The sequence below is a fragment of the Tenrec ecaudatus genome, chromosome 10 (genome assembly GCF_050624435.1).
Source record: "Tenrec ecaudatus isolate mTenEca1 chromosome 10, mTenEca1.hap1, whole genome shotgun sequence".
Lineage (NCBI taxonomy): Eukaryota > Metazoa > Chordata > Mammalia > Afrosoricida > Tenrecidae > Tenrec > Tenrec ecaudatus.
Window position 1 is genome coordinate 89678671 of NC_134539.1, and position 23512 is coordinate 89702182.

Sequence of the window (23512 nt, forward strand, 5' to 3'; positions counted from 1 at the left end):
GAGAAACAAATCCTCAGAAACTCAGGTAGAAGAGAGAGTTTTATAGAAAGGGTAAGTGCGCATCAATAAAACATCCCAACCCAGTGCTGCCCAAGCCCACAAGTCCAACATTAACCCATTAACCCAAATGTCCAACACCAATCCACAAAGCCCTCCTCCATCTCACAAAACAGATGCAATGATGCCGACTGCAGGGGCTCCACACGGCTGCTCCAGCACCTAGGGCTGCATCGGGGTAGGTCCATGTGGCTTCTCCTTGGGAATATCTTGCAGGAAGTGAGCCTTGCCAGCTAAAACAGGGAACTGGCTAAGGCAGCTGCACCCTGGTCCGACCACGAGAAAGCAAGAGACCCGAGAACTCCAAAGGTGAGGCTCACTGAGCCGTTTATCTCTCCGTCCTTCAATTATCCCCACATGTGTTTATTGGCCAGGCTGGCACAATAAACTAACTCAGCCCAATTTACCTATATTCCGTTGCAGATTTGTGCTTTTAGTACTGTATCCAAGAATCCATTGTCAAGCATAAAAACTTGAAGCTTGACCATTACATATTTTACCTGTACAGTTTTGGTTCTTATCTTTCAGTCATTGATCCATTTTAGTTTTTACATATAGTATGAAGTGTGGATACGGTTTTATTCCTTTGCGTGTGAAGGTCCAGTTGTGTCAGCACCATTTATTGAAGAGACTATTCTTTCCCTATTGAGTGGACTCAGTACCTTGGTTGAAATCCATTGATCATGTTTTAATGGTTGTATGTGTGTGTGTGTGTAGGGGGGGGGTTGTGTGTTAACATGTGCCATGCACCTGGTATATGCATGCATGTGCCCCATGCATCTTTAACTTGAGTCTCATTTGACATTTCATATACACTTTATGTATTATCTAAGAACTTTGAAATGATCTACTTCCCTTTCCCACTCAACATTCTTTTTTTCCTACATCTTTACTTTTATAAGTTAAAAATTCCACAAATGCATCTTTATATTTGCTTTTAAATTCATTTTAAAGAAGAAGTTGAAAAAAGGGGATGTCTTTGAATATGAGTGACATACTATTTTCCTCCATCAACATTGTGTGTGGCTCTGGGTCTGTCAGTGCCCATTATTAATATGCCTGAGTTGTAGATCTGTTGCCTTTGGATTCCTAGTTTTTAAATTTTTTTTGAGAAATACTTCATTTCATCATCTTTGGAGGATATATTTGCTAAATACAGAATCTAATTTCATAGCCTTTGCTTTTCCTCTTTTTGTTTTTTAAGTGTGTCATTCCACTTCTCCTGGCTCGAGTAAGTGCCACGAGAATCCTGTATGGTTTTTATCTTGTTCTTTGGCCGGAGATGCTTTTTCCCCTCAGCTCACTTCAAGATTTTCTCTTTATTACTGGATCTTAGGAATTTTGTTATGGGAGGGGCTTCAAAAAATGTGGAACCATTCCATCACTCCTTAATCCATTGTTTCCGCAAACGTTTTGAAGCCCTCTCATATGCATGGGTGCAATTTTTCTTTGTGCTTCCCCTGCTTGAGGCCCCTTGAGCATCTTGAGTGGGTGGATTTATAGTTTCATCAAATTTGCACTCTTTAAAAATTATTTGACATATACCTTCCCCCATGTCAGTTCCCCCACATAAACATTTTTCCTAGAAGTCCAGTAAGTTACAGGTTGAATGGCTCGTTGTCGGCTCTCCCTCTTCGGAGCCCTGGTAGCACCTTGGTCAAGTGCTCAGCTGCTAACCGCCTGGCAGTTCAAACTCACCAACTGCCCCGTGGGAGAAATATTGGCAGTGTGCGTCCATGAGGATTCAAAATAAAAAACTAAACCCACTGCCATTGAGTCAATGCTGACTCATAGTCACCCCTGTGGGTTTCTGAGACTGTCATTGTTTACGGGAGTAGAAAGCCCAGTCTTTCTCCAGGCAGCTGTAGGTGGCTTTGAACTACCAACCATGGATATCGCAGCCTAATGCATAACCACTACAGGAAGAGTACAGCTTCGCAACGCTTGAAGGGCAATTCTACGTTGTCTTGTAGGGTTACTGAGTTGAATTGACTTGGCACTAATGGATTTACCCTTTAGTTTGTGAAGTTACTCTTGCTTTGTCTTCACATTCTCTGATCTCTTCTTCTGCAGCGCCTAATTGTTAATCTCACCTGGTGAATTCTTCGCTTCTGTTGCGTTTTCCATTTGGGTTTTTCTTATGTCTTCTACTTTTGTCTGCGAATTCTGTCTTCTCTGTCATTTCTGGGTCTATTTACGGGAGTATTCCTTATTATGAGCCTCCCTCACCCCCCCCCCCCCCGGCCTGTGTAGTAACCTTTGACTGAATGTCTCGATACAGTTCCTCTGGCTAAGTGTACTTCTCTAAGAATAGAAAGCCTTTTGTGTCTCACATGACATTTTTGGTTAGCTATTGTGTTATGAGATTCACTCTCAATGTGGTTGTAGATAATTTATTCTCACTGTTCTGTACTGTTCCATTGTAGGAATATATCATTTGGATTGCTTAGCAGATTTAAGCGCTTAGGGCCTCTCAAAGTGATGCAAAAAATATACCAGTGTTTCTCCGATGTTGGAGACCTGAATTGCCAGATTAGCCTGGGGTTTGTGCAGCTGAGCTGAGGGACTCTGGACTTCGGCCTCTGGATCCAGATGGTTTCTGTGTGATGGTTTTGCAGGGTTACCAGTGGACCACATTTGGCTCGCCACCTGGTTTTGGATGTGTGCTTATCCTGGAACCTATGATAGACATTTCTGGACCTATCCCCTAGGGCAGCTTTCACTGGAGGAGTTGAGGCAGCCCATCTGGCACACGAAGAGAGCCGCTCTGTAGCCCTTACCATAAGTCCCAGCGCCTGGTTTAGGGGGTTTCTTCTCTGCTTTGTTAATCTTTGTGCGTTGTTTCGGTGGTGGCAGAGACTGGGTAGGAAGGAGAGCTGTGCCTGAGGATTGTTCTCTCTGTTGTTTGGGCAGCGACCAGTAACCACCTTGGATGACACCCCCCCCACCCCCAACTGCCCTTCATTTCACAGTCCTGACATTGCTGGTCCCCTGTGGGGTGGGGGGTGGGTGGGATGGCTGCTATCTGGGACATAGCATAGAGGCCATGGCCCCTCCCCTCGCTGTTCTGGGAGAAGTCTGAGAATTGCTCTGCTGGCAGGGAAAAAACAGGGCGTGCAATAACTGGGTGACCTTGCGCCAGTTCCCCCTGCCCAGGGACAGGGGAACATTTCTCTCTGTACAGAGGAAGCTGGGCCCCACCATCCCTTCTGTGTCCAGACCATCTAAACTCCTGCTGGGTCACGGCTTGGTTCAGACAGTTATTCCAGGGGCTGTCATGAGAGGAACCGTCTTTGCTCTGTGTAGGATTGGGAGTTTAGGGCTCCTCTGGCCTGCAGCATGTGGGGGGGGGGCAGGGCATATCTAGGGCTTGTGCTCTGTGACCTCGTTTCTGAACTCCCATTCGGTTGAATTGTTGACAAATCAGGTGGCTGTACCGAAGCTGCTACTCTGCACTCAAGAGGCCTGGCACCAGGAGGGTTCCCTGTTCTGACGGGGGTGCCAGGACTGCGTGGGGTCCACACACCATGGTTCGTGATGGCGGAACTCTGGGAGTCCCAAGATGTCCTTCCTCTTCTGCAGCTACTTGTTTTACAGATGGTCAGTCTGAGGCCCAAGAGAGCTGGGCGTCCCCAGGGTCACGGGGTACGGTTAGATGCAGAGCTGAGGCTGTTCCGTCTCCTATTCCACTGCCTAGACAGATAGATAGATAGATAGATAGATAGATAGATAGATAGATAGATAGATAGATAGATCTAGACACTGTTCAGGTGACCCCGATTTGTGGTGACCTCATGTGTGTCGGAGTAGAACTGTGTTAGGCCGGGCTGACTAGAGAAACAAATCCAGTGACACTCATAAATTGGTAAGAGAGGGCTTTATATCAAGGAGTAATTGTGTATCAGGAAAACGTCACAGCCCATAAAACGGATACTAGTCCCGAAGTCCAATTCTAGTCCATAAATCCCTCTTCAGACTCGCGGAGCCACATGCAGTCATACGGGAAGATCACAGGCTGGTGGGTGCAAAGTCTTGTGGATCTAATGGAGGTGGATCATCTCCAGGGCTTGCACAGGGCTCAGCGTGGCTCCATGCCAGCATGAAGGTGAAGGTGGGATGGGGAGGTTCCCAGGACCCTCCTTATGAGGAGGTCACACCCACAAGGAGGCACCATCAGGCTGTGACCTGGTTGTCAGGCTGAACTCCACCCCTGCACTTTAAGTTGACTTGAAATTATGTTACTCCCACAAGAACCGTGTTCCGTAGGGTTTTCATCTAGGGTTTTCATCGGATGATTTGGGGGAAGTAGATCACCAGGCCTTTCTTCCAAGGCCCCTCTAAGTAGACGCGAACCGTCAGCATTTTGGTTAGCCATTGAGGGTGTGAATCTCGGGGACTCCCAATCCTCTTGACTCCGGTCAGTCAGTATTATCTCCAGAGTAAAACAGATGCCCCAGAAAAGAGAAGCTTGACCTGGGACAAAGCGTGATGCAGGTGGTGGGGTTCAGAGAAGGACCTGGGGTGGAGAGAAGGGGTGCAGAGAGCATGAGCCATCTGTAGGTCTACCTGTGTCTGCGCTACAGCAGATACTGCGGAGTCTCCTCTACAGGGCTCTGCCCCCAGCCTTGGAGGACCAGCCTCCATGTCCCGGGACCTGTCACAGGCAGTATCGTTCCTCCCACATTTGCTCAGCCCTCCCGTGTGTCCAGGCAGCGCCAGCCAGCCCGCTTTGTAGAGGACAGCCAGGATCCGAGGGGCTCCCAGACCTGCAAGTACAAGGTTTTCTTGCTAGGACTTGGTCAGTGGAGATTGGAACCAGGCACTGGGCGCCCCCCCCCCCAAAAACCTCCCTACTTGCCGTATCCCAGACTGTCACAATTCAGTGTCCCATGCCTGGGTAGTCTTCTCCATGCTGGCATAGCTGAGGCTCCTCTGCACAGCCAGCCTGGAGAAGGGCCTCCGAACATCGGCTGGACCTGGCCAGGAGCCAGTGGGCAAGTCTGGAAATGGGGCTTTGCTGGTGGGCGCCCGCCTTGAGATTGCTTGCAGAAAGGCCCCGGGCCTGGGAGGGTGGCTCCAGTGCCTTGCCCAGAGGTCACTGCGATCTTACTAGGGGCCGGCCCACCATGTGGGGAGTGAGAGGCCGCTTGGGGGGGGGGGTCTTTTCCTCAGTTCAGGGAGGCCTTGCTCACGCTTGGCTGAAGTGCCATGGGCTCACTCAGCTGTGAGCACACTGACGGTGTGGTTAACACAAGGTAGGGCAGGGCCACAGGACTTGGCTTGAGGCGGAGATGTGGCACGCGCACCCCGCCCCACCCCTAGAGAGGCCCTATCCACTTGCCCTGACCTTGCTATCCCTCTGCTTTGCCTCCACCAAGGCCCCGTGGCAGAGGGCTCAGTCTGCTCCTTCCCCTTTCAGGCCTGCTGACTGGTCCTGACGTGTGGGGGGAGATAAAACGTGGTCAGGATGTTGAGACACAGCCTGCCCCACCCAGCCGTGGGACCTCAGGCAGAGGCCCTCTTGCTCCACATCAGAGGCCTGCACCCCCACCCCATAAACAGGGCGTGGTAGTTAGCCTGTATCCCCTCAGCTCCATTGAGGGTGTTGTTAGGATGTGGTAATCAGGAAGTTTGCTTCCTTGATGGTAGGAGGGGACTGAAGCATGGCCTCTCCCTGGGCGTGGCAGAAGGTTGGTCTGCTGCTTCTGGGGAAAGCTGATTCAGGAGGGTTCCTGGAGGCTGACCTCCAAGTCTGAACAGGCACCATGGCTGGTGGCCAGGGGATGGGTCATTGCCACCAGATGCCTCCGAGAATTCCATGGAAAGGGCCTATGATGACAAGTTCTCCAAAAATGCGTTGACATCTTGGCCTCCGTGCTGGTAACGAGTAGAGGTCGGTGATGGTTCCACGTGGGAGGCCGGGTTTGACTCCAGGCAGTGCGGCTCAGGCTTACTTATCATGAGCTTGTCAGTGAAAGCGTCCAGGATGCTCCATAGGTCGCAGTGGCATTTCCAAACTGAAACAGACTTGGGAGAAAGGCCTGGTGACCTCCTGCTAGAAATAAGCCAGTGAAAAGCCCGTGGATTGCAGTGGGCTGGTTGCCCATCCAGCAAGGGGATGTTGGAGGTATGGGTGGCTTGGGATCTGTGCCAGGCCGGCTTGACTAGAGAAACGAATTCAGTGGCACTCATATATGTATAATACATAGCTTTATACCAAGAAGTATCCTTATATGTGTGAGTGTCTCAAGTAATTATATATCGAGAAAGCAGCCCAGCCCGGTCCAGCTCAAGTCCATCAGTCCCTCTTCAGACTCACGCAGCCACCTGCAGTGATGCAGAAACATCACAGGCCAGTGGGTACAAAGTTATGTGGTCCGGGGCGGTGGCCGCAATCAGGGTCAGCCAGCAGGAAGGTGAAGGCAGAGAGAGGCGGGGAAGGTTCCCAGGTCCTTGTGAAAAAGGCCACGACCACAAGAAGGTGTCATCAGGCTGTGGCCCGATGGACAGGCTAGACTCCACCTCAAACACTTTCATAGATCACGTTGACGGGAAATTATGTTCCATTGTGCATTGGGGTTACCATGAGCTGGGCATCAGCTTGCCAGCTATAAAGAGGACCCTTCTTGGAAGTCAGGTTTTCTTTGTTATGTTAGGTCATTCCCAAGTAGGGTGAGTCCTAAACCTGATCACTTCTGGGTTGTGAGAGAACCGGAATGGGTGCAGAGACGGTAGTCACAGACACGCACGCACACTGAGGAGGAGAGAATGTGTGGATTGTCTCTCAGCCCAGGACCGCCACGGAGCCCCTGGGGCTGTGGCCAAGGCACTCATCAGCGTGGCCAACCCTGATTTGGACTTGCAGCCTCCAGACTAGAAGGAGATAAGCATGTGTTCTTTAAAGCCCGGACTTGTGAGGTCTGTGTGTTCGTAGCGCACATTAATGAAACACGTGAGGCTGCCTGCCTGCCGGCCCCATCCTGTGGGCACCCAGGCCAGCCACGGCTCCCTCTGCTCCGCCTCTGTTTCTTCATCTCATAACGGATGTTTCCCAGGGCCCCTCCAGGCGAGTGTTCCTGGGACCAATGGTACATGTGATTACCCCTCCCCCAAGTTCCTGTCTTTGGTGTGAGTTATATTTAGTTCTTCCTGTAAGACAGTGGGGACAAACAAGAGCCCTTACCCTCAGTGCTCAGCCCCTGTGAGAGGAGGGGGCCGGCGCTGCTGCAGTGGGCAGCGGACTTCTGAAGTGACCCCGGGCAGCATGAGCTGTCAGGCGGGCGGAGGGAATGGTGAAGTGAACCGCAGGGCGTGTGTATGTGGGCAGAGTGTCGCCCAGAAAACCAACTCTCTGCCATCGAGTCGATGCCGACTCATAGGGGCCCGATAGGACATGGAAGAACTGCCCCCATGAGTGTCCCCAGGGCTCTCTCATTGGAGATGGGGCTACTGGTGAGGGATGAGATCAGTCGGACCAGACTGAAGTGGACTACAGAAAGTCAGTAAGAAGGGGGTGGCAGACGCATTGTGTCTTTTGAAGGCCAGAACCACGAAGGGTCTTGCATGTGTGGTTGGCAGGAAGGGGTGCCCAGGATGGGGTGTAGGTTTCTTGAGCCTGGGGTGAGCTGTGGGGAAGCCAGGTTGGGAGAACAAGATCCCACTGGGGGCATGTGAAGTATGAAAAGTCCTTTGCTATCAGGTGGACATGCCCAGTGTTTGTTGCTGCCCCACCCTGCTGGATATGAGCCAGACCCCCCCCCCCAGTGTGGACTCTCGAGAGGAACCAGGGAGCCTGGGGTCTGACCTAGTTCTCTCTCTTTCTCCCCATCCTGCCAGCTGGCCGGAGTGGTCTTCCTGGGCGTCGGACTGTGGGCATGGAGCGAAAAGGTAGGTGCGACTGTGGCTAGGACCCTCTCAGGTTCAGCTAGTTTTAACTGCCCCACCCCCACCCTTTCACGGCTGCTCCCCCGCAAGTCCTTTTTCCGCATCCCCACCTTGGAATTATTCTCTACAGAGCTAGTTTCCAGAGTAGTTGTGGAACTTCTGGGGACCCCACGGCGCCTGAGCCCTGCTCTGCTCCCTAGCCTAGGGCCAGTTAGTAGAGGTTGGTGACAGGACCACCACCTGGGGCTTTCAGCTTTGTGAAGGGGGAGAGCCTTCTTCTCCCCTCCCCCCCCCCACCTTGAACACAGCTCTGTTGGTTCCTGAAGCACCTTTGTCCACAGAACCCCTGTAAACAGAGAGGGGCTTCCATCCTTCACACCTGCCCCGCCCCCGCCCCCACTGGTGCCCCCTGGTTAGAAAGGCCTGCTCTTGAAGCAGAGGCAGGTCTGTAAGCACTTGAAGCCCCCCTGCACAGCCCTCAGGAGTGCGGGCCAGCTCTGATGGACCAGAGGATGTGATGTGGGGCGGGGGAGCCCAGGGACTGCCTCTAGCACTGTGAGTGGATATTGGGAGGTGGCTCAGTAATGCACCCTTCCTGTATTCTCAGAAGACGGGTCCGCCGGACCTGCCATTAAGGTCTGCAGGGTTTCCTCCCTTGCCCTGGGGAGATAGGAAGGGCTGCCTTCGGGTTGTGGTACATTTTGTTTGGCCTGTAAACCACCAGAGGACAAGGGCCAGGCGGCCATCTGCTGCTCTGCCCCAGTGACCTACAAGCCATTGTGCTTGGTGCCTTATAGTGCCACCGTGTGGCTATCTCTGGGATTGCAGTAACCCTACAGGGTGGAGCCTGGCATGTGGCTAAGGAAGGGCAGCTTTAACCTGCTCTGTCCTTCCTGCCGGCTCCTAGCCACAAGGGCCCCTTTGTATTTCAACTTCACAGAAATGGTTTAGGATTGCATTATCCAGGCCTCGAGTGTGCTTGGTAGCCCCTGTGTGTGTGTAGTGCGAGTGTCCACCTCACAGAATGCTCTGCGAGATGCCGCCCTGCCTGGCTGCCCCTGTTGGCCACGCTCTGCACCAGAGTGCTTACACAGAAGGCCTGTTCATCTTTGGAGAGCCCATGAGTTGGCTGCAGCCTCAAGGGATTCATGAAGTCAGGTGCCCGGATGGCTAGTGTTCAGGTTGTAATCCCAGGTCTCGTTCGGAGACCCCAGGTGCCCCCCACCCTCTCACCTAGCCAGTGTACCCTGCAGACTGCAAAGGAAGCCTGGGTCTGCTGGAGGCAGGGGTGGAGGGGCTTGAGGAAGGTGGAACACTGGGCCTGGCTTTCAGGACAGCGTCAGCAGGCAGGCTCCTGTCCTTAGTACTGGGTGCAACCTACCCATCAGGCCACCCTGACCCTACCCTCCACCCCACCTCCAGGCTGCTCGGTTTTCTGCCTCTTTCAGGGTGTGCTGTCCGACCTCACCAAAGTGACGAGGCTGCATGGGATTGACCCTGTGGTGCTGGTGCTGCTGGTGGGTGTGGTGATGTTCACCCTGGGCTTTGCTGGCTGCGTGGGGGCCCTCCGAGAGAACATCTGCCTGCTCAAGTTTGTGAGTACCATCTGGGGCTGGGGTGTGGACTCTGTTGGGCAGATTGTGCCCACTTGGGCGGAGGGGTGGCGGCTCAGAACCATGCCCAGGGCCAGCGGTGGAGGAGGCGGCGGCTTGCTGAGCACAGGGCGATTCAAGAGAAGTCCAGCTGCATGCCGCTCCGTCCCAGGAGAGGGTGGGCCCTGGGTTTCGGCCACCGGAGAGGAGTTGGAGCTCAGTGGTAGCTCCGCTCTCTGTTCTTTCTTGTTTTTCTTTCTTTTTGTCCTCAGTCTCTCTCTGAAGTTCTAAAAGAGTTATGTGTCTGCTCCTCACCTTTGCCCTTCCTGATGAGGATAAAACCGGGTGGATGGGCAGCAGTAAGGCTTAGCTAGTCATTTCCCTCCCGCGGGCCGTGTGTGTACAGAATCCAGGATTTCCTGGAAGAGCCGCCAGTTTATATTTAGATGCGGAGCCATTTGTTTGGAAGCGCATGCAGTTAAAATGAAATAGCATGGGGGGGGGTGGAGATGGGACAGGACGTATTTCTGATAGGAAAAAAAGTATTGATTATTTGTTGTATTGATCGGCTCAAACTCCTCCTTCTTTGTTGGTCTTAATTTAAAAAGTGAAGGAAATGGCTGTTTTCTACTTGTCGCCTAAAACAGTGCTGTGCTTTGGAGTTTCCATGTTTGTCTGCCGGGGCACAGCTGCTAAACTCCCTGTGGGACTGATGGCAGCACTGTGACCGTGCACTGGTCCCTGCGGAGGTTGGCATCCCCACGATTTTGATGGCCACGTTGTGGGTCGGGATTCATGCCCCCATTTTACACATCACGCAGCTAATGGCGTGGGGCTCCCAGGCCCTCGTGGAGGGCCCTCGGGTGCCGAGAGAGCCCACGATCCTCACGGCACATCGAGCAGTGCTTGCAGGTGGGTGACCCCTGCTTGTCCTTTTCCCATGCAGTTCTGTGGGGCCATCGTATTCATCTTCTTCCTGGAGCTGGCCGTGGCCGTGCTAGCCTTCTTGTTCCAGGACTGGGTGAGAGACCGGTTCCGGGAGTTCTTTGAGAATAACATCATATCCTACCGGGATGACATCGACCTGCAGAACCTCATCGACTCTCTCCAGAAAGCTGTAAGCCACCCACAGAGGGCCCCCTGGGAGAGCGCACACCTCCCTAGCATGTGCCGTGGGAAGTTGAGCCTAATGGTGGAGTCCTGGGGCTCCTTCTTCCTTAGTGGCTGCAGATGCAGGGAAGGCTGTGGGAGGTACCGCTCCTGGTTGCTGGGCTCCAGGTCCGCTCTGGCTGTGGAGGCGTTGGGCAGGCAGGTCTAGCTGCATCCATGACCACCGTCTCTCAGAGTCCACTCCTCCTGTTCCTGTTGGGCCCCGATCTTCCAGAGTGCTGGTAGCCAACCGTGGTCCTCCCCAGCCTGGCCCTGCAGCCACCCAAACAGGCTTCCCTTCTCCCTGGACTCCTGCTCATGTAGGGCCCGAGGGGAGAGCTTCTCCTCCTTCTACTCAGGAGTCACCATCTCAGGCTATTCCGGCCCTTCCCCTGTGCTCCGACTGGGCCCTTACTGATTGAAAGGGCAGAGCTGACGTAGAGGAAGCCTCTCCAGATGGAGAGGGATGTATCCTCCCTGGAAAATCTCCTGGAGCAGTGTCCACAGTGCCTGGCCGGGCGTTTTCCGCCTCTGGCCTCTGGCCCCCCTGTGTTAGCTGTGCCTGGCCGCCTGTGTCCCAGCTGCTCCCCCTGGGGAGAAGTGCCTCCTGACTGGAAGCTGCACAGGGCTCTGGTTGGATCCGTGCTCTCCTCGCTGTGCCAGAAACCTAGCTTCATCTAGACCTTTCTGTACAGGGACTTGGTTCTAGGAAGGAAATGAATGAGAGAGTGTTACATGTGGCCGCAATCCACTCTCAGTATTAACTTATTTGAAACTCTTAGAGCTGGTGTGATAGGGTCCCCCAGAGCCCATTATGAACAGAATGTTCCGCTTGTGTCTGTGGTTAGTGACCGGCTTGTGGAAAGGAGCCCTGGTGACACCGTCAGGTAAACATTGGACTGCTCCCTGTAAGGGCAGCAGTTCAAACCCACCAGCTGCCCCTCGGGAGAAAGATGAGGTCGTCTGCGCCCCTAAAGATTGACAGTCTTAAAAACCCCATATAGTGTGTCCTTAAGTAGGTGCCCCTAGTGGTGGCGGCAGTGGCAGGGTGGTGGGGTAACCCAGCGGTGCTGCTGACGCATGTACCCACACTTGACCCTGGGTTTTGAACTGTAGTCCTAAAGTCTTCCATTGCCAGGGAGCATTGAGTAATTTTTATTTCTGAGAAGGTGGCGCTCGGCCAAATTGGTTTGGGCACCTGGGGATCAAGTCGGCAGGCAGGGGGCTCTGAGTGCTTTCCTCTATGAAAGCTCCTGCCGTCATCCCCCCACACCGCTGCGTCCCACCCTGGGCGCTCTCCCCTTTCCATCTTCACGGGTCCCAGGCTTGTGCTCCACTGCAGGCTGGGGAGCGGCTCCTCCCTGCTGGCCCCAGAGACACGATGCTTCCTCTCCTGCTGGCCTGCCTTTTCACCTGTCCAGAAGGCTTGAGGTAGCGGAGCTGCAGCTGGCTGAAATACTAGCCACCCTAAAAAGCACTGGAGTTTAGAGCTTTTTAAGGGAAAAGGGGGTCCCATCGTATGTCAGCAGTGAGGGCAAGCGGACAACACAACCCGCCACAGGCAGCAGCCCTTGTGCTCGCAAGGTTTCTAGCCAGCCGGGCACTTGATTGGCAGCTGCCGCTGATAATGGTGTTAGGACGCAGGGGAGGACGGAGGCCTGCTGAGGGCAGCGGTCTCACTGCTGGCAGTGACCCTCACCCCAAACCTTGCCTTGTGGCAGCTGCTTTTTGGTAGAGTCCAAAAAGAGAGTTAGGACAGCCCTGGGAGTTCTCAGAGGGGACGCGTGGTGTGAGGGGGACTGCTCTCCTTAGAGCCAGTTGAGGTGCAGGGGCGTCTCAAAGGAGAGACAGGTCATCTCAGTGCTGGAGGGCAGTAGAGGAAGAGCCGTGCGCACGCTGCGTCTTGGGTGCACTCCAGCTCAGGGTCACCCCCACCCCCACCAGGTGGGCAGCACCGGGCACCTCTGAGTGAGGAGGACTTATTTTCTTTGTGTATGGGGTTGGGGTTGGGGTGGGGGAGCAACTAGAATGAAGCCCCGCTGCTCTGTCCCCTGACTGCCCCCGGATCTGGTGATCGTAGAACCAGTGCTGCGGAGCGTACAACCCTGAAGACTGGGACCTCAATGCCTACTTCAACTGCAGCGGCTCTAGCTACAGCCGGGAGAAGTGCGGGGTGCCCTTTTCCTGCTGTGTGCCAGATCCCGCGGTGAGTCCTCCTGCTCGGCTGAGACCTGTGGGCCTCCGGAGGCTGAGCTGCCCCCTGCCCAGGCTCTGGGCTGCTACTCTCTCCTGGGACCATTGGTCAGTGGGGATTTGGGTGCCGCCACGCTGCTGAACAGGTTTCAGCAAGGCTTTCAGACAAGGGTGGACCAGGAGAAAAGGGACCTGGTGGTTAACCTCCGAAAACCATCTGGTGAAATCCCTGTGGATTGCAATGGTCTCGTCCACAAGGATTGTGGAGATGGCACAGGGCCTGGCAGCGCTTCGTTCTACTGTGTTACAGGTCGGCTAGGAGTCAGAGCCACCGTGGGCCTGAACCAGCCGTAGTCTCTTTTGAATGGGTCACCAGCCACCGAGAGTGGATTTTATGCTTGTAAATGGTCGGAATTAGATTGGGAGCTTAATATCTTGTGAGATATGAAGGTATACGAAATTCCAGTTTCCGTGTCAAAAACAAAGTGGTCTTGGGGTTCAGCCATGCCCGTCCACGACATCCAGGGTGTGACTGCTGTGGAAAGCGTGGCTGGTACAGCCCAGCTAGCGCTTCGCAGAGGAAAGCCTGTTGGCAGCATCCTGGGAGGGTGCCAGGCTGTCATGACTTTGCTTGGGTGTTTTGCCGGGGTTGGGGTGGGAGGTGCTGGAGGCACCTTTAAAAAAATCATGAAAATCACTTCAATCTTTGCCCCGGTTTTTCTTACAGCAAAAAGTTATCAACACTCAGTGTGGATATGATGTCAGGACCCAGGTGAGAACCCTTATGTGCGCCTCTAACAGTTTCATTCCCGTGGCCCCGCTTCCTGATTCAGCACCATTGCAAAGTGGAGCGGAACATCAGGGTAGGGAGGGCCTGGACACGCTCAGCCTGGCTGGCGACAAGACCCTCGGAAATGGTGATTTGTAATTGCAAACCTGTGAACGAGTCTCAAAAGCCCGAAGTCGCTGTGCCAGCAGGAAGGGGTTGGCTGAACGTTTCACGGAGCACCACTACACTTCCGAGGCCCCTAGATCCTCCGAAGGGCCACATCGTGTGGAGGGTCCAGAATGAAACCTGGATGCCTCCCGTGGAGGCGGTGGTGACCACAAAGGGATGGATGTAGGGCAAAGCCAGCCTTCCCGGGGAAAGATGGGCTCTAGATATGGGAATGTGCACTTGGCTGGAAAGAGAAACAAGACCGTTTCCCCAAAGACCCGGGCACGCATGCAGTCCCACCCCGGTTCTTCTGGTAACCTTTGAATGGCTTATGAGTGGCTGCTGTTTTGAGGGGCAGGGTCTCAGGGAATCAGCACAAGGCGCCCTCCCTCTGGGCAGAGATCTATGCACTGGCTTAGGAAACTCCAGCCCTGCAGTGGCTTCACTTGGCTGGATGGCCTGTGTCCACGTTTGGTGACCCTTGTATGATTTTCCAAGCCAGCCTTGAAAATGAATTGATGTTCCTTCAGTGTCGCCACAGAGGAAGCTGGTGGCTGAGTGACTCCATGGGTGATGGGTGGGGTGTGCCCGTCTACTGAGCAAACACTGCACTTCGAGGGAGCCCGCCTGCTGATGACTTCATCTACGACCTTAGGTTCCCCAGGGCTCAGCTTACCTGTGCTCCTGGTATGGGGAGCTCCTCCCATCTTCGTCCTGGAGACATACTGAGTCCCCTCCCCCAGTTCCCCTTGCTTTAAAAGCAGCTCCTTTTCTAAGCCCCTCCCCTCTGTGAGTCCATCTGCAGGCCCACCCAGAGACGGGGAGGGCCAGGGGAATAGCCAGGAAGCCTTTGGTTAGACGGTAATGGCATCCAATCCAGGGGGAGGCGTGGGCCTTCTGGAGAAACCAGGGCAGTAGACATGTTTCTTCTGCAAGTTCAGCGGATCCAAGGCACCCACCTCCCAGTGCCCAGCCTGGCACAGACCAGGTGTGGAGACCTGTGAGGCGAAGGCTAAGCTGACATGCTTCCCTGCAGCCGAAGAACAAGTGGGATGAGTCCATCTTCACGAAAGGCTGTATCCAGGCCCTGGAGGGCTGGCTCCCCAGGAACATCTACATCGTGGCTGGCATCTTCATCGCCATCTCACTGCTGCAGGTTCGTTCCAGGCAGCCCCTCCCCCGTCCTTTCACTCTAGGAGTTGGCCTTCCCACGGAAAGCGCTTGCTCAGCTTGGGTGTGCTTGGCCTTCAGGCACCTGGTGGACCAACAAAGGGGTTCTGGTGGATGCTCCAGGCTGTGTGTGCATGAAGGCCGTGCTGGGCTGCACCATCGCGGCTCCTGTAAGAGTCACATACTCAGGGTTGGGCTGGGACCATGATGTCAAATCCCCCTCCTGGGTCTGCTACCTGAAGGTGGGAGGCACTTCATGTCTGGGGGGCTGCCAGGAGGGTACCTTGGCCTTGTATGTGTCTAGGGGGTCCAGTAAGCTACATAAGGAGGCATTGCCTTCTAGAGGTTGGAGCCTGTTACTTGCTTTTGGGGGTCCCCTCCCTCCCCCTTTGCTGGTGGAGAGTGGTAGGAAATAAGGAGGCATCAGGAACTGCAGAGACCCACGGATGTGTCTGAGGGAGGTCTGTGCATAGGAGTGTGCAGGTACACCAGGGCCCCATCTGCTCTGGCCCTGGCACTTGAGCTGGGTGCTCATACTGGGCGTCCACTGCCCTTTGCAGCCACCTTGGTCCTCTCATTCATTTGAACCCCATGTGTCGTGCAGAAGAACTTTGGTCACATGAAGCTGTTCAAGTCTGTGGCAGAGGGGCTGGAAGGCCTCAGTGGGGAGCAGAGACCGGAGCTTGCCCAGGGCTGGTGAGCAGTGCCTGCAAGACTGATACGGTTCTTTCCCAGCAAATGCACCCTTAGAAAAAGTATCACCTGGTGCATGCAGGGTAGCAACAAAGAAACATGCAACTCTCCTCTAGTTCCTAAATGCTTCCTCCCCTTCTAACTATCATGATCCCAATTCTACCTTACAAATCTGGCTAGAGGATGTACACTGGTACAGAGAGGAACTGGAAACACAGGGAATCCAGGACAGATGATCCCTTCAGGACCAGTGGTGAGAGTGGCGATTCCGGGAGTGTGGAGGGAAGGTGGGGTAGAAAGAGGGATCCGATCACAAGGATCTACATATACCTTCCTGCCTGGGGGATGGACAACAGAAAAGTGCATGAAGGGAGTGGGTAAGATATGACAAAATAATAATTTATAAATTACCAAGGGTTCATGAGGGAGTGGGGTGCAGGGAGGGAGGGGAAAAAGGAGCTGATACCAAGGGCTGGCTCAAGCAGAAAGCAAATGTTTTGAGAATGATGATGGCAACAAATGTGTTTGACACAATGGATGGATGTATGGATTGTGATAAGAGTTGTACAAGCCCCCCAAAAAATGATTAAAAAAGAAAAAATATCACCCGGACTTAACCTTGAAGTGAGTGGCATGGGCCTGGGGTCAACACACACACACACACACACACACACACACACACACACACACACACGCGCGTAGAAGAATCTATAAAACACAAGCCCAAAGTACTTGTAAAATGGGCAAGAGAAGCCAACGAAAGGACTAACTCATCCGGTATGAACCCCAATAAGAGTCTAAAAGAAACCAACACCCCAGCGTAGATTTCATGTTGACATTGGTCTAGTGGTGGTGGGAAGCCAGGATCGCCAGTGGGTATCATGTCCCCCAAAGTGAGGCAGAACTTCAGGCATCACAATAGCAAATCTCCAAAGTGCAGGCTGATGGGGAACATCTGAGGCACAGTCTTGGGAATCAGGGCCACGTGGGGCAGCCTGTCACTTTTGTCTAAGCCCGGGACACTGAATGCCTCCCACCCTGTAGTAAGTATGTGATGAGTTGGAGCCTAAGCAGAGCATCTCTCTGCACCCAGGAACCATGTTGGTTGTTGTAGCCCCAGAGATGCAGCCTTAGACTGCACGGTACCCACATTAGTGGGTGGGAAGCTTGTTGCTGGTGACCAAGTGTTCGCATCCTGGTGGTGCTGTTAGTGCACATGCTGGGCTGCTAACTGAAAGTTTAGAGGTTCGATTCTGCCTACGAGCACCCCAGAAAAGATCATTTTAAAATCCCAGGGAGCAGAGTTCTACTCCGGGGCACATGGGGCTGGTGTTGTGTTGACGTTGACTACATGGCAGTGGTCTGTTTGTGTTTCTCCTTCAAGGGCTTCCATCTCTGCACCCTTATTCCTGGAAATGGGTGGTGGCAGGGCTGTGCCCGCATCCTTGGGCACGCCCCCCCTTGCCCCCAGCTGCTGACTGTTGGCTTTCTTTCAGATCTTCGGCATCTTTCTGGCAAGGACCCTGATCTCGGACATCGAGGCAGTGAAGGCAGGCCACCACTTCTGAACAGCGGAGGTGGGTGAGGAACCAAGCCCCGCGGTTGAGGCAAAGCTGCCCGCGTCTCTGACTTTTACCGTAGAGAGAGCCAGTGCCCTGCCTCTGCACCAGCGTGACCTGCTGCCGCCGCCGCAGCACGGGGTCCTTCCTGCCTATGTGGACGCGTGACTGTGTCCCACTGGGGTCAGCTCAAACAGGGTCAGACCTCCTTGAGGTCAGGTGCCACCCAGCTCCCACCCTGGAGGCTGCCTGCTCCCTCTGTGCCGACCTCGTGCGGTGAGCGGGGCTGAGCTGGGGGTGCTCACAGAGTGGACCAACCAGTGGCCAAGGGGCCTCATCTGAAGTCTGGTGTGTTTGCGGGCGGGAAAAGCAAGCAGAACTCCGGCCTCGGCCACTGGGCTGTTGGCAGGACCCTCGACCATGCCGCTGTGAAGTAAGCCTGAGCCCGCGTGTGGCCCGTGCCACCGGAAAGCCTCATCACTGCCCTCCAGGCCCCCTCCCCAGGCAAGCCCCGCTTTGGTTTCTGCAGCATTAGGCACTGGGGGCGTGGTCTCACAGTGTACATAGTTTATTTATAGTGGTAACAATGTTCTCACCACCTTTCTTCCCGCCCTCTTCTTTCCGTGGCATCCTCTTCTAAGCAGCCTTACTTGGTGTCCTGGATTGAAGTCCTTCTTATCCGTGCCCCCAGCAGCCCCTCCTTCGTCCCCAGTGACCTTGGTGCCATGTGTCCTTATCCCATGCTCCCCAGACACCCCCCTCCCACCCCCGATTGGCCTCCTGTCTGTTATGGTCTTTGTGCTACTGACTGTCCCTAGAACTTGAATCCCCTTCCTTCCCCCTGTAGAGCCAGGGCCCCTATGGTGGCCACATGCCAGGGCTGGTCAGCCTGGTACACCTTATCCTGGAAGAGGGCCTCTGTGGTCTGGGGCTCCTTTGCAGAGTCTCGACCCCAGGCTGGAGCTGTTCCGAAGCCCAGGGCGTTTTGTTTTGCTCTCGTGTTCAGTGCCCCACTGGGATACCTGGTCCCCATGCCCAGCTTCCTGTCAGGGCCTGTTTGAGAGATGCTGTCTGTCTTGTGTCCTGAGTAACCCCTGGGGGAGCCATGGGGCTGGGCTCTCTCCAAACGCTTCCCCATAGCTGGACCAGTGCTACCCCCGTCGTTCAGGGATCGCCTCTACCTTTACGTACTTGCCCAAGTGTACATTCCAGACTGGTGCATACTGGTGGGTGTTTGTGGACAATGTTATTTCTTTTGACTTTGATAATTTTCCTCTCAGTAGACTAGGGAAAGGATACTCGTGTTTTTAGGAAATGTGATACTTTTCTTTGCCTGCTGCCAAAACTCTTTTATGGAATATATCTTTATATTAAAGTTGCTGTTCTTGTTGTCCTTATTTGGGGTCGCTCTCAAGATGACTGGGAACATGTCCGTAGAAAGCCAGGCTGCTGGCGGTGCCCGTGGCCAGGCTGTGATGAGACGGGGCCGGGATGGAGAGGAGAAAAAAGGCCTTTCTTTGGCACAGTCTGAAATAAGTCTGAGCATCTTTCCAGACTGTGTGTGCACCATCTGAAGTGTCCTTGGACTGAGAGCTTTGCCTGAAGTGGGCTTGAGGCTCAGCTATAAACTGTGGAACTGGGATGACCCTGAGAGCTTGGACTATGGAGGAGCAGACTCTGGTGATGTAACAGGGAAGCACCTGGCTGCTAACGGAAGAGCTGGAGCTTTGAGCCCACCCCGAGGAGCCCCGGCACAAAGGCCTGGGGAGATTGTGGAGCACACCTGGACGCCAACCAGCACGGGCTTGCCAGGAGTCAGGAGAGCGGCGCCCAGTGAAGACCTGGAGGAAAACCCTCAGGTGCTGCGGCCGCGGGAAGGACAGAGCTGGGAGGAGCTGGCTTGGGGCCCTGGGTGAGCCCTGAGGCCCTGAGGCCCCTGTGAAGTAGGGGCCAGTGGCAGCGCTAATCTCGCCAGGCCTTGGGCCCAGCTTGTTACAGAATGGTGGGGCTGGGGGAAGGTGGGACCTGCAGCTCCTGGTCTCTCTCCGGGCCCCTCCCTGGTTATACAGCCTGCTCCAATCTGAAGGCCCACCGTTGGCTTCTTCGTGGGATCTGACATCCGCATTATTTGCCCTGTCATCTGGCTCTGAAGGGTGGGGAGAGAAGAGACAAGGCACATTGCTGGGGAGCCACCAGCAGACACACACAATTCCCCCACTGAGGACATCCAGCACGGCTTGCCCCCATCCTCATGCCTGCAACTGCAGAGGCCAGCACGTGACCCTGTGTACCCTCCAGCTCAGTGCACGTGCACACATGCATACATGCATGCAGACACACATGCACGTGCCCATGTGTGCATGTGGGTGCGCGCGCACACGCTTTAAGGTTTCTGCCTTCTGTAGGGATTCTTAAGCTCCTCCCTCCTGTAAAGACTGGGCTGCCTTATTATCCCTTCTCCTGGCTCCCCCCATCTTTACTTTCTTCTGAAAACCTTACTGTGGCCCTTGGACCTGCTTTCCTCCTCAGCAAGCCACATGAACCTCTATGATCTACCATATCCCCAGATACAAGCACCTCTATGCTCTATCATATCCTGAGACACATGAACCTCTATGATCTACCGTATCCTGAGACATGAACCTCTGTGATCTACCATATCCTGAGACACATGAACCTCCAGATCATAGTTGTTTTCATACTCCATGAAGCAGTTGTCCTGAGCCACATGAACCTTCATGAGACACAATTTGCTGAAACAGTTGACTGTCCATGAGGCACCGTTGTCCTGAGACATATGAACCTCCATGATACAGGTTTTATGAGGCACACGTACTTCCTTGAGGCACAGCTGTCTTGAGATATGAATACTGTACCTCTGTTTAGCACAGTGTTCCTCATGTACCCGAATCTCTATGATAGAGTTTTCCTGAGACACATGAACCTCTGTGACGTCCAGTTGTGCTGACACTCCTGGACCTCTGTGGTCACCGTTTGTCCTGTGAGATATCAAGCCTTCATGAGGCACGGTTATCCTGAGACACATGCCTATGAGGCTACAGTTCTGAGACACTTGAACCTCCACGGTGCACCGTTGTCCTTGGGAACAGTAACCACTGAGGCACAGTTGTCCTGAAACAAATGAACTTCCATGATACAGTTGTCCTGAGACACATTTAACCTCATTGAGATACCATTGAAGTGGGACGAATGAGCCTCCATGACACAGCATTTCCTCAGATACACGAACTTCCAAGAACAGTTTTCCCAAGACTCACGAACCCCCATGAGGCACAGTTGTCATGAGACGAATGAACCTCTGTTTAGCTCAGTTGTCCTCAGACACCTGAACCTCCATGAAGCACCATTGTTCTGAGACATAAAAACCTTCATAATACAGTTTTTCTGAGAGACCAGAACCTCTGTGAGGTGCCATTGCCCTGAGATGCATGCACTTCCATGACACATCACTGTCCCGAGACCCACGAAACTCCATGAGGCACAGTTGTCCTGAAAAAACTCCATGAGATACCGTTGTCTTGAGATATATGAACATCCACAAGGCACAGTATTCCTGAGACATGAACCCATATGGTGTACACTGTCCTGGGACACATCAACCTGTATGGTGTACCGTGTCCTGAGACATGAACCTGTACGGTATACCGTGTCCTGAGACACATGAACCTGTATGGTGTCCTGAGACACATGAATCTGTATGGTGTACCGTGTCCTGCGACACGTGAACCTGTATGGTGTCCTGAGACACATGAATCTGTATGGTGTACCGTGTCCCGAGACACATGAACCTCCTGTGGCACAGTTGTGCTCAGGCCCCAGAAATAGGTATCTCCGTGATATAGTTTTCCAGGACCACAGGTACCTGCATGGGGCATAGTTGTCCTGAGATGCCTTGAACCTCATTGAGGCACTATTGAAGCGAACCACATGAGGCTTCCTGACACCATTTCCTGAGAAACATGAACCTCCATGAAGCACTGTTGTGCTGAGAAAAATGAACCTCCATTTAGCTCAGTTGTACTGACACAACTGGACCCCATGAGGCATTGTTGCTTTGAGACATAAGAACCTCCATGATACCGCTTTTCTTATACACAAGAACCTCTGTGAGGCACAGTTATCCTGGCACATAGGAACCTCTAGGAGGGACCATTGTCCTGAGACACATGAACCTTCATGATAACAGGTGTCAACCAATTGTAGAACCTCATTGAAGCGCCGTTGAAGTGTGACAAGTTCACAAGTGTGAACTTCCATGACCCATCATTTCTTTATACACATGAACCACCATGAGACAGTTATTCCTGAGATTAATGGACCGCCACAAGGCACAGTTGTCATGACACTAATGGACCCTACATGAGACACAGTTGGCCTGAGACACACGAACCTCTGAAGTACCATTGTGCTGAGACAAATGAACCTCCATGTGGTATAGTTGTCCTGAAATAAATGAACCTCCACCTGTCACCATTGCCCTGTGACCACTGAACCTCCATGAGGCACAGTTGTCCTGAGAGCCACATGAACCTCCACCCGGCACCATTGCCCTGTGACCACTGAACCTCCATGAGGCACAGTTGTCCTGAGCCACATGAACCTCCACCCGGCACCATTGCCCTGTGACCACTGAACCTCCATGAGACACAGTTGTCCTGGGACCCCAGAACCTCATGAGGCACAGTCGTTCTGAGACCTATGAACCTACAAGAGCCACCATTGTCCTGAGACACTTGAGCCACCATGAGACAGAGTTGGCCTGAGACACCTGAACCTCCATGAGGCAACATTGTCCTGAGACCCAAGACCCGCTATGAGGCACCATTGTCACGAGACCCATGAAACTGAGGCACTATTGTTCTCAGGAGCATGGAATCTCCATGAGGCATAGTTGTCCTGATTCTCATGAACTCGCACGAGGCACAGTTGTCCTGACACACATCTGCCTTCCATGCATCACAGGTATCCTGAGACACATGCTATCTCCATGAGACAAAGGTGTCCCAAGACACAGGAACCTTCATGAGGCATCATTGTCCTGAGACATATGGTGCCTCCATGACAGTTTTCCTGAGACATGTGTACCTCTATGTGCTCTTGTTGTCCTGAGCACATGAACCTCCGTTTAGCACAGTTGTCCTCAGACACGTTTTCCTCCATGTGGCACAGTTGTCCTGAGACACATCAACCCCCAGGGCACAGTTTCCTGAGACACATGAACCTCCAAGATGCCCAGTTGTCTTGACACATAGGAACTTCACTGGTCACCGTTGTCCTGAGACACACGAACCTCCTTGAGATACAGCTGTGCTAGTCTGAGACACATCTTGTCAACGTGAATTGAGGACCACACAACTACTACTATGTTTTCTTCTTTTCAGGTTTTTTGAGTTGGGGAGACCTGGTTGCCCTTCAAGAGCTAGTGCTTCTTGAAATGTGGGTTCATTCTCAAAAAGCTTTGGGGTCCCTCAGCGTCCCCCAGGCAGATGCAAAATTGACGTTGGAGAATTACAACTGCAGTTGAATTGAAATACTACAAGATGCAGTTTAGTTGCTGTTTTTTGGGACATGCTTGCCAGGGTTGGGAGTCCCTGGGTAGCGCACACAGTGGGCAGCTGGCCTCAGTTACCAGCTGTGTTATTGGTGGTTCAAACCCATCCAGAGGCAGCTGAGAGGACAGGGTCTTGGGAATCCTACCGAGCACTTGGGACCCCCACTCAGTGCAACCAACAAAAGCCACAGCTGCAGGAGGAGGCAGTGTTCTTTACCAAAGCCTGAGGAAATGGCTTCTTCCCACCACTAGTATTTCCCTGGAACTTTGAAAGCATGGTTCCATAACTACCCAAAAAATGATTACCAAGGAAACCGAGGAAAGAACTAGGAGGCAAAAGACATTTATAGAGTTATAAATATAGACATGCATATCTGTTAATATATTAATATATAATGATAGGGGTATAGGTCTGTGTACATATGTTTGTATGTTAAGTATCAAGGTAGCAGACAGGCATTGGGCTTCTACTCAAGTCCTCCCTCAACGCAAGAACACTGTTCTAATAACCTGGTATTGTGTGATGCTTACCTTCCTGACTGACATGTTTGCTGAAGTAAAAATGGGTGCATAAGCAAATGTGGTGAAAGCAGATGGTGCCTGGCTATTGAAAGATACAATATCTTGGGTCTTAAAAGGGTTGAAGTTAAGTGACCATTTAGCAGGGAAGCAACAAAGCCCACATGGAAGAAGCCTGTGTGATCAC

At 53.2% G+C, this 23512-nt stretch overlaps 1 protein-coding gene across 1 annotated transcript in view; it reads left to right on the plus strand.

The window, feature by feature from the left end:
• The window catches only part of TSPAN14 (tetraspanin 14), a 79644-nt gene extending 61035 nt beyond the window's left edge, over positions 1 to 18609 (plus strand). The window contains exons 3-9 of the mRNA XM_075560987.1: positions 7894 to 7944; positions 9390 to 9536; positions 10480 to 10650; positions 12763 to 12888; positions 13603 to 13647; positions 14849 to 14968; positions 17172 to 18609. Of these exons, the coding sequence (XP_075417102.1) occupies positions 7894 to 7944; positions 9390 to 9536; positions 10480 to 10650; positions 12763 to 12888; positions 13603 to 13647; positions 14849 to 14968; positions 17172 to 17243 (732 nt within the window). The 3' untranslated portion in view covers positions 17244 to 18609. The remainder of the gene's footprint in view (positions 1 to 7893; positions 7945 to 9389; positions 9537 to 10479; positions 10651 to 12762; positions 12889 to 13602; positions 13648 to 14848; positions 14969 to 17171) is intronic.
• Positions 18610 to 23512: the final 4903 nt, after the last annotated feature.